Here is a 10632-nt window from a genome sequence, read left to right on the forward strand (position 1 = left end):
TCAGGTTCTAACTGGATCCACCAGAGTAGGAAACGGTAAACAAGGAGGAAACTTGTTAGAACTCGCTGGTCTTGTCTCGTTTCTGTTCTGAACTCATATCGATGTGTTGACTTTGACAGAGAGGAAGTATTTGAGAAGCTGTAAGTAGTATTTTATATACATCTACTATATAACTATATATGTGTTTCAAATATATGTTCCTCTGATTCATTATAGCAGTAAGTACATTTACAAGAGTTCTTTATTTCACTGTTTGACCTTCTATAGTTAAATTTTTGATATTGGTAGTAAGTCTGTTTTAAAGAAGATTTAAAGTGTTAATCTGTAAATGAACAATACAACAGCGTGTAAATAATTGTAATATATATTTCTTCACCTCGAGCTACAACATTAAGATGCTGCTCGCACATTAAATCTTCAATAGTTGTGATGCAATGGTATACAATTTTATATTTAAGCATGATTTAAAAGGTCAGGTTTTTTTTTTTTTATTCATTACTGATTTATATTAAATTAGATATTAACTTAATGTTTTACACGGTTAGTGAGTCTTTGTGTTATTTGTAGATGAGGTGAGATTTGTTTTACCTTAACTGGGAGGGTTTGGAGTATAAGTTGGACCAACATAGTATATGTAACATCAAGTAGTTCTAATAAACTGTATAATAAAAAAAGTTTCCACACACTGTATATTTAAATAAATATTTGCCATGTACTTTACATTACATTACATATACTGTGTTTAAAGATGTAGTCCCATATACTGTATATAAGTGTTTGCCACAGACTGTATATATCTATGAAGTACTTGAAATAAATGTACTTGACGTAGACTGTTAATAAAAAATAGTATGCTGTATAGTACATATATATATTTATAAAGTAGTTCCAATACACGGTATGCAGAATAGTATTCCTAACATTGGTCAGCCAATCAGAGCCATGTGTGGGCGGGGCTATGTCCTCGCTAACCAGGAAGCGGCAGGTTGAAGTTACCGAACGGAGGGAAGCCGGTTGAGGGTGAGGGCGGAAGTGACAGAACAGCTGAGCTTCATGTTCCTGTTTCTTTCAGCTTCACCGTCTGGATCCGACATTTAGAGACTTTCACTCATCGGATCTAACGAGGGAGAGGAAACAGAACAACCAGGTGAGTTCATCTGACCCGGGATACAGCCTGCAACACAGGCGGGATTTAGCGTGCTACACACCGGGGTTACAACGTCTAACACACCCGGGATACAGCGTACAACACACCCGGGTTACAGCGTGCTACACATCCGGGTTACAGCGTGCTACACACCCGGGATACAGCGTCCAACACCCCCGGGATAAAGCGTGCTACACACCCGCGTTACAACGTGCTACACACCCGGTTTACAGTGAGCAACACACCCGGGATACAGCGTGCTACACACCGGGGTTACAACGTCTAACACACACGGGATACAGCGTACAACACACCCGGGTTACAGCGTGCTACACATCCGGGTTACAGCGTGCTACACACCCGGGATACAGCGTCCAACACCCCCGGGATAAAGCGTGCTACACACCCGCGTTACAACGTGCTACACACCCGGTTTACAGTGAGCAACACACCCGGGATACAGACTGCAACACACCCGGGTTACAGCGAGCAACACACCCGGGATACAGAGTGCAACACACCCGGGTTACAGCGTCCTCCACACCCGGGTTACAGCGAGCAACACACCCGGGATACAGACTGCAACACACCCGGGTTACAGCGAGCAACACACCCGGGATACATTGTCCAACACACCCGGGATACAGAGTGCAACACACCCGGGATACAGCGAGCAACTCACCCGGGATAAAGCGTGCTACACACCCGGGTTACAGCGAGCAACACACCCGGGTTACAGCGAGCAACACATCCGGGATACAGACTGCAACACACCTGGGTTACAGCATCCTACACACCCGGGATACATTGTCCAACACACCCGGGATACAGAGTGCAACACACCCGGGATACAGCGAGCAACACACCCGGGATACAGCGTGCCACACACCCGGGTTACAGCGTGCAACACACCTGGGATAAAGCGTGCCACACACCCGGGATACAGAGTGCAACACACCCGGGATACAGAGTGCAACACACCCGGTTTACAGCGTGCAACACACCTGGGATAAAGCGTGCCACACACCCGGTTTACAGTGTGCTACACACCCGGGTTACAGCGTCCTACACACCCGGGTTACAGCGTGCAACACACCCGGGATAAAGCGTGCTACACACCCGGGTTACAGCGAGCAACACACCCGGGATACAGCGTGCCACACACCCGGGTTACAGCGTGCAACACACCTGGGATAAAGCGTGCCACACACCCGGTTTACAGTGTGCTACACACCCGGGTTACAGCGTCCTACACACCCGGGTTACAGCGTGCAACACACCCGGGATACATAGTGCAACACCCGGGTTACAGCGTGCCACATAGGTTGGAAACATATTCACAGACTCACTTCCCGGATCAATGATCTCTACTGATCGTATAAAACACTCAAAGCTTGTAAAACACTGTCACGTCACCACTTGCATGACCTTAACCTGACTTTACGATATATTACCTAACCCTAACCCCTACCCTACCTTAACCATCACCCTACGTCATGCACGTTTTAAAACATGATCTAACAGTGCATACAGCTCCAGGTCCCCACAACATGAGTAACACCTGCACTACACACACACACACACATGATCCATGTTCACACTCACATGTTCAAAGGACAAACACCTGATCACTGTTAGTGCTGAGCAGGATGATCTGTGATTGGTTAACGAGGAGCTGTGTGTCGTGTCAGCTGGTCGCTAATAGGAAGCACAGTTACAGTCTGGTGCTCTGTATTAAGTGTGTGTGTCTCTGTGTGTGTGTGTGTCTCTGTGTGTGTGTGTTTTATCAGCAGCCTGACACAGACTGTGCTCCTCGTCTGAAGCAGAGTCTCTGTGGGACGGACCAGTGAACAGCAGAAGACAAACAGAAGACAGACAGAAGACAGACAGAGTCGGATCAGACAAAGCTGCGTCCTGAAGGAGCATGGAGCTTTCACTGGTGAGTTTCATAGTCAGAATATACATCTACTGCAGTATTATTTACTCTAACAGTAGTATATAATATGTTTGTGTGTATTACTGCTTTTATATTCGTGTCTGAGACAAACTGTCTTCAGTAAAACAAAGTCTGATTCCTCTTATAACGATGCACTGGTTTGTTTACCTGATATAAATCATTATAAATGATAAATCGTCTGTTCCAGGTCGGAGCCTCCTGACATGCTTCTAACCTTTACCCTCTGTCCTCTGATGAGAGTGTAGGATACTTCACGTCTCCTCTCTCCTTGTCTCCTCGTCTCCTCAGGCTCACCCGGCCCTCAAAGCCTTCATGTGCGGCTCCGTCAGCGGGACCTGCTCCACGCTGCTGTTCCAGCCTCTCGACCTGATCAAGACCCGTCTGCAGACGCTGCAGGGCGGAGTGCAGCCCGGGTGAGGCAGCGTACACACACACACACACAGACACACACTTATCAGTACTGACTTGCATCACTTGACCTCTATAACCTGCTTTATTGACTGGACAAACATATCATATCACAGCTGCAAGCAGAGGCCATTTTTTTATCCTCAACCTCCTTCATGTCCTTCATGTTCCTCCTCCAGGTCGGGCAGGGTGGGGATGGTGACGGTGCTTCTGAGCGTGGTTCGGACAGAGAGGCTGCTGGGACTGTGGAAAGGGATTTCACCGGTTAGATCCAGTTACTCACAGCCACACATGTTCTCCTTCTCACTCTCCTGATGATGAGCCTTGGTTGTCCCTGTTCTCACTCTGCTCTCTCCTGCATGTGACCTTCCAGTCCTTTGTCCGGACCATCCCGGGCGTGGGGATCTACTTCAGCACCTTCTACTCCCTGAAGCAGCACTTCCTCCAGGACGGCAGCCCCGGGCCCACGCAGGCCATGCTGCTGGGAGGCGGGGCCCGGGCGGTGGCGGGGGTCTTCATGCTGCCGGTCACTGTCATCAAGACACGATTTGAAGTAAGCGCTGGTGGACGAGTGTGTGTGTGTGTGTGTGTGTGTGTACAACTAGACTTTAAACAATGTGTTTCTGCAGGAGCAACAGATTCAGTATACGACATCTATGAGTGTGTTTCTCATGGTGTGTGTGTGTGTGTGTGTTTCAGTGTGGCAGGTACGGGTACAGCAGTGTGGTGGGGGCTCTGCGCAGCGTGTGTCTGACGGAGGGTCCTGCCTCCTTGTTCTCCGGCCTCATGGCGACTCTCCTCAGAGACGTTCCCTTCTCTGGTATCTACGTCATGTTCTACAGCCAGGCCAAGGCCTCGCTGCCAACAGGTACGCCCGGTCTCACAGGGAAATATGACTTTTAATATTAACATTTAATATTCTAACACAAGCTTTATTCCTTCCAGAAATCAGCACGTCTCCGTCGGCCCACCTGGCGAACTTCAGCTGTGGGATCCTGGCGGGCGTGTTGGCCTCTCTGATCACTCAGCCGGCCGATGTGGTCAAAACCCAAGTGCAAGTGAACCCACAGCTGAGGACGGCAGAGGCTGTCAGATCCATCTACATGGTAACTGGGTCCCTCCTCTTGTCTGTTAGTTCTCCTGGACACCTAGCTGAGCAGCACGTAGCTGCGTTATTCATTCAAAGGTCTCACCTCTGTGTTTATCCGTTCTTTAAGGAACATGGCGTCCAGGGCTTCTTCAGGGGGGCAGTTCCTCGGTCACTGAGGAGGACCATGGTGGCCGCCATGGCGTGGACGGTGTATGAGAAGATGATGGCTCACGTCGGACTGAAGTCCTGAAGGGGAACGTGGACGAGTGAAGAGAAAGAAGAGAATAAAGTCAAGTCACTGTATGAGGACGGTGAATGTGTGAAGAGGAAGGAACTGTGTGGAGACGCTGACTCTTGAGCAGAGACTCGTCTGAATGAGCGACGTGCACGTTGCCACAGAGCTGTGGAGATTTATAGATGAAGTGTGTCACTGGGCTGTGGCTGAAGTTCAGGAGTCCGACTTCCTGCCTGTGCAAAGTAACCTCTGAGAAGCTAATAGGGACACTGATTATATCTTAAATCGGCCAAAGAGTTTTTAATCTCAGTGAGCGTTTTGATTCTGTCATTAAGTTCTGGAGACTCAGTGGAACTTTCCTGTATCTGTCGATTTCAAGAAGACGTCAGTGATGACACAGCTCAGACGTCTGTGATGCACTTTAACCTCGGCCGTTCTTTCATGGAACAGTCTAACACCTGGAGAGACTCGTAAATGCCTTTCTAATAACACAGTGTGATTTATGTTCTTATATTTTTATTTTAAAGTTAAATATGTGCTTTTAATCTGCCTTAAAATGCCTTAAACATGTTTTGGTGTTTCCATCTCATCCGAAGAGATGAGATGGAAACATGCTGCTGTCAGAACGTAAAGGCCAAAGACTTGTCGCTGTGGAGCAGAGATAAGCAGCAGGGCGGGGGGGCGGTGCGGGGGTGACCAGGCATCAAATAGTGAATAAGTACAAGGTGGAGGGGAGGAGAGTCAGGCTCTAGTTAGGAAAGAAAGTATTTTTTGTGTCTTTCTGCTGGAAACAGATAATTACATAAAATCTGTGTTTACTAAACTTTATAAATGACCTATGACTGTTTTTTTATTTACTGTGTCCTGTTCTTTACCCTCCAACTGTCCCAGAAACCTCATGTCAGTCCTTCATGTGACAGATGGCGTGCTCCTCTTCTTCTCTGACCTTATTTCTAACGACTGTCGCCTCTAACGTCCTCGACTTTCACACAAACCCAGAGTTCTGCAGCCACGTAGCGTGAGGCTGTTCAGTCATGAAGGTGTAAAGTGTCCTCACATGTTCACAGGAAGAAAGTAAAGTTTGTAATTTTCACAGAGAAAGTGCTTTAAATGCCCAACAGATTACAAATAGAGTTACACAATACAAATATAAAAACAAACAAACCACCTGAAAACCTCTTTCAACACTTTATATACTACACACGTTTCTGCTTGTTGTGTAATTGTGTCCACACGAGGATCTCTGTCCCTGGAACTCTTTATCTCGAACAAATAAAGTCGCTCCACAGGTCAGTTTCCACTGAGGCGTCTCCGCTGGGTCTTAATATGGTCTTTCCATCTTCTCCTCTGTCTTAATATGGGATTCACACATATGACCTCTGGTTACCTCCCTGTGGACAGGAACCAGCCACCTTCGGGGCTCCACCAATCAGAGACGTCCTTATGGCACCTGAGGATTGTTGGTAGTGTAGTTCTTCTCCTCGACTTTGCGATTACAACACTTTTTTCTTTTCAACATTTCAAAGATTGCACTTGTGTAGATACAGACTCAATAAAAAAATAATATAGAATCTTAATCAAGCAGCTTAGACGCGTCCAGTAAAAAAATAAGTTTCAGGGCATTTTTGTAGGTTGTGTATTAAGATTGATTTAGTATTTATCTCCCATCTGTAGATTTGGGGGCTTCACTGTTAAATAATTACTAAAAACTAAATTATAAATATAGAATATGGACACGAGATACCAGAGATTATACTGATTCAATGTTTTTTGTACACAAATGTATAGAAATGCCTAAGAGAATATTTTCTTTTCAGCTGATAGATAGAGAGCTAGATAATGTACCGGCTGCTTAAGTCGTCATAGCAGCCGGTACATTTGAATACAATAAAATACAATACAATAGAATAAAATACAAAATATAAAATATTGCGGTAGAAAGAATAAAAACAGAAACACAAGATAAATAGGTAGATAAGGTGCAGTGGCAGACGATGGTAATAGTACTGACGATATGATGGTAATGTTATTGTCAGACAGTATATGTATATAAAAAATAGTACAGTATCTATAGTATATAATATATATTTATATATGATAGTAATTATACCAATATAATAGCAGTATATAGTAATAATAGCAGCAACAGTATATATAATAATAATAGTAAAATATAATAATAATAACATGTACACATGTATAAATATGTGTATATAGACTTATATACACATATTTAAGTGTAAGAGTGTGATCGAGTGTAAGAGTGTGATTGAGGTTGTTTTGATGGAAACACTTTATCCTAAGTTTCCTGATTGAAGATGAAACTCTCAGATCTTCGTATTTAAAAAAAACCGGATGTATCTATGATTTTAAATAAATAAATTGAACGTGGAGCTCAACTAAAGCGCGCGGGAGACATCGCCACCCTGCGGCCACCCTGCAGACCTACGTCATCTCCGCTTCCGGATAACCAACCAATCACGCGCCTGTAAATGTAGAATAAATAGGACGTAATTTCCTCCCAGCGCCCTCTTTTCACCGTGCGGTCAGATCTCCATACGGCGTTGTCTCCTGGTGAGTGTTAACTCGTTGATTCTAACTGATAAACCGGTGAAATCCCCGCAGAGACGCGTTGTGGTGACGAGTTGTTGTGTTAACTCACTGCAGGTTGTTACCAATCCTCCGTGTTGTGTCTTTAAAGTCTCTAAATATCGTTGAAAAGAAGATGCTAACCTCCATGCTAACAAGCTAGCTTCTGACACGCGCTCCTCCCGCTGCTGCCCCCCTCGTGCCTGACCATAAATACCCAGGAAACCGTGTATTCGGAGTTAACTTCCATTATAAAAACTACTGGACACTTTTAAAAATGTGAAATATGATGCGAAGTCGGTTTAAGGTCGTTTCAGGCCATTTCGTTTCCGGGCGCCTGTGATGGCTGCTCCTTACTGACCCGGTGTCCTTATTAATAACTGATCCTGTCAGAAAACGATTAAACCAAAGAGTTCAACGAATTTCAAATTAAGAAAACAATCTGATAGCACAACACATGTGCAAATTAATAACATTATTTTGACACGTGCGCTGTAAAACGTCCCAACTCATGCAAATACAGAGACAATAGAAACGTTTCTATGGGACCTATTAAAGAGGTGAACTTGCTGTAGTTCAATGCTTTATGAAGTTAAATCACAACTTAACAAAGCAGAGTCTGAGATGATCTGCACCCAAACGCATTGGCCTTCTCTGAAGTTTGTCTAAACTGCTAAAATAACTTTGTCTCAACACTGGAAGGCCCTCATACCAGTCTCATTTTAAAGTTTAATGATAATCAAGAAGCTGATTTTCTGACAAATCCACTGTCTTTCCCCCCCCAGCTTCCCAATAAACTCGTAACTCAGGGAAAGTGGTCACGATGTCCGGAGGTCTAGATGTCCTTCAAATGAAGGAGGAGGATGTGCTGAAGTTCCTGGCAGCAGGAACCCACCTGGGAGGAACCAACTTGGACTTCCAGATGGACCAGTACGTCTATAAGAGAAAAAGCGACGGTGAGCCCTCTCACTGTGAAGTTAGTCGAAATGCTTGTGATGTAGAATAATCAAGACTCATTTCTATTTTTAATCCAGGTGTGTACATCATCAACCTAAAGAAGACCTGGGAAAAGCTTCTGCTGGCAGCCAGGGCCATTGTTGCCATTGAGAACCCAGCTGATGTGTGCGTGATCTCCTCCAGGAACACCGGACAGGTAATGTGCAACACTAATGGAAGTTCTGTACTTTGACTTGAATACGCACACTTTTAAAACCTGGCACCGCTGTCGGTGTTACGGCGTCGGATGTGTGCAATAGTAATCTGGCCGGGTTTTCGCTAACACCATTAGGACGGCTGTCCCATGACTGGAGTTTGATAGTGACCTGAGCCACAGTTGAACTGATAAAACAACTGTCAGAATTCAACTGAGATTTAGAATATAACTTGTTTTTCCTCTGCCCACTTCAGAGAGCTGTGTTGAAGTTCGCCTCTGCCACCGGTGCCACCACCTTCCACGGTCGTTTCACCCCCGGTACCTTCACCAATCAGATCCAGGCAGCTTTCAGAGAGCCCCGTCTCCTGCTTGTGACTGACCCTCGTGCTGACCATCAGCCACTGACTGAGGCGTCCTACGTCAACATTCCCACCATCGCCCTGTGCAACACCGACTCCCCACTAAGATACGTGGATATCTCCATCCCCTGTAACAACAAGGTAAGAACCACCATCTCCTGACGTGTCTCCTCACACTTTGCACACCGTTAGAGCCCGGTACTGTCCTGTCTGTGCAGTGTTGGGTGTAGGATGTGTGCTAAATGAACGTGCTTGACCTCTAGCCACTCCTTTCCGCACCACTTGGAGGGAAATGGTTGGAGATCTTGCCACAGAATCTCAATTATACATGTATATACTTGCTGAATATTCAATGATAGCTGCTGGTTGATTTAATAGTTTTTTCATGACTAAAGTGTAATTGTGTTACAGGGTCACCACTCTGTGGGTCTGATGTGGTGGATGCTGTCCAGAGAGGTTCTCAGGATGAGGGGAACCATCTCCAGGGAGCACCCATGGGAGGTCATGCCTGATCTGTACTTCTACAGAGACCCTGAAGAGGTGAGACGTAGTTTACAGCAGCTTGATGTTACCTCTTATAAGTTGAATGCGTCTGATCGCCTGCTGTAACACGCCATGTTATCTCTGCAGATCGAGAAGGAGGAGCAGGCTGCGGCTGAGAAGGCTGTTGGAAAGGAGGAGTTCCAGGGAGAATGGAGCGCCCCTGCTGCTGAGTTCACTCAGCCGGAGGTCGCTGACTGGTCTGAGGGCGTTGCTGTGCCATCTGTGCCCATCCAGCAGTTCCCTGCCCGTAAGATCTCTAACAACTCTTATCCTAACTTTTTAATGCGGCATGTAGTTGGTTGCTGACATGTCCCTGAACGCATCATTAAAACCTTTCTTTTCTCTCTAGCTGCAGCTGCAGCAGCAGCCGCACCGGTCAAGCCTGCAGAGCCTTTCCCAGCTGAGCGTAAGTGAAGTCTTGAATTATGTAAACATTAATACTTATAAAAACTATAAGTAAACTCCTTCTTGATGCTAAACCTTGTGTTTCTTTCCTGCAGAGGACTGGAGTAACCAGCCTGCCACTGAGGACTGGTCCACGGCTCCCACTGCCCAGGCTTCTGACTGGGGTGGTGCCCCTGCTGACTGGTCTTAGATCATGACTCTGGCAACAATAAAACTATTGTTTACCCTCTAACTTATTTGGTTGTTTCATTTAATATTTACTGAAGGTCTGAAATTCATCCAACATGAGTTGAGCCTTCATTTGTCCCACTATGAGGAACTTTTCCAATAACTTCAGCAAAGGATGCCAACAAATAAAAGCACAAGCAAAGGAATATCAAATGGAAATGCTGTCTACAATATTTTGTGGGAATCTATATATTATAACATGTTTGCATCTTATACATGTAATTTGCACTGGCAAATGGCTTGACCTCAAACAGCAAAATAATAAATCCGGCTAAAATCCTGAAGTCTGGATGTGACATCAACATGTAACAGGCGAGCAAAATAACAATCTGGTCCTCAGGTTAATAACTTTTCTAAACTCTGACATGGCAACAAAATTGTAATTTCATAAAAATATGTATTGAGATGGACACAATCTGCAGAACGATAGGATTTTGACATTAGCTGGGCTTTGGGCAAAGCTGCACATTTTTATAAATGTTACACAGATTATTTTAACAGTGTGTAGATTGCACATG

At 45.2% G+C, this 10632-nt stretch overlaps 2 protein-coding genes across 5 annotated transcripts; both read left to right on the forward strand.

The window, feature by feature from the left end:
• Positions 1–993: 993 nt before the first annotated feature.
• LOC133970561 (mitochondrial glycine transporter A-like) lies at positions 994–5524 on the forward strand. Of its 4 annotated transcripts, none has more exons than XM_062407441.1 (8): positions 994–1147; positions 2938–3086; positions 3393–3517; positions 3692–3776; positions 3886–4065; positions 4212–4380; positions 4458–4618; positions 4730–5524. In XM_062407441.1, exons 2-8 carry the CDS (start codon positions 3072–3074, stop codon positions 4850–4852), a joined length of 858 nt encoding a protein of 285 aa, XP_062263425.1. In that variant the 5' UTR covers positions 994–1147; positions 2938–3071; the 3' UTR covers positions 4853–5524. The 4 variants fall into 4 exon arrangements, with proteins under 4 accessions (XP_062263425.1, XP_062263427.1, XP_062263426.1 ...); XM_062407443.1 differs by having other exon boundaries at positions 1010–1147; positions 2971–3086; XM_062407442.1 differs by having other exon boundaries at positions 1014–1147; positions 2941–3086.
• Positions 5525–7278: 1754 nt separating this feature from the next.
• On the forward strand, positions 7279–10118 carry rpsa (ribosomal protein SA). Its single transcript, XM_062407445.1, has 8 exons — positions 7279–7411; positions 8212–8382; positions 8461–8579; positions 8834–9079; positions 9350–9478; positions 9569–9728; positions 9831–9887; positions 9982–10118. Exons 2-8 carry the CDS (start codon positions 8250–8252, stop codon positions 10074–10076), a joined length of 939 nt encoding a protein of 312 aa, XP_062263429.1. The 5' UTR covers positions 7279–7411; positions 8212–8249; the 3' UTR covers positions 10077–10118.
• The last annotated feature ends 514 nt before the right edge of the window (positions 10119–10632 follow it).

The sequence above is a fragment of the Platichthys flesus genome, chromosome 16 (assembly GCF_949316205.1).
Source record: "Platichthys flesus chromosome 16, fPlaFle2.1, whole genome shotgun sequence".
In the NCBI taxonomy this organism is placed as follows: domain Eukaryota; kingdom Metazoa; phylum Chordata; class Actinopteri; order Pleuronectiformes; family Pleuronectidae; genus Platichthys; species Platichthys flesus.

Coding starts and splice junctions, on each gene's coding strand:
- LOC133970561 (XM_062407441.1), top strand. Junction 3,777..3,885: donor TGTGGAAAGGGATTTCACCG/GTTAGATCCAGT, acceptor GTGACCTTCCAG/TCCTTTGTCCGGACCATCCC. Junction 4,066..4,211: donor TCATCAAGACACGATTTGAA/GTAAGCGCTGGT, acceptor TGTGTGTTTCAG/TGTGGCAGGTACGGGTACAG.
- rpsa (XM_062407445.1), top strand. CDS start 8,250: ATGTCCGGAGGTCTAGATGTCCTTCAAATGAAGGAGGAGGATGTGCTG. Junction 9,080..9,349: donor CCATCCCCTGTAACAACAAG/GTAAGAACCACC, acceptor ATTGTGTTACAG/GGTCACCACTCTGTGGGTCT. Junction 9,479..9,568: donor TCTACAGAGACCCTGAAGAG/GTGAGACGTAGT, acceptor TTATCTCTGCAG/ATCGAGAAGGAGGAGCAGGC.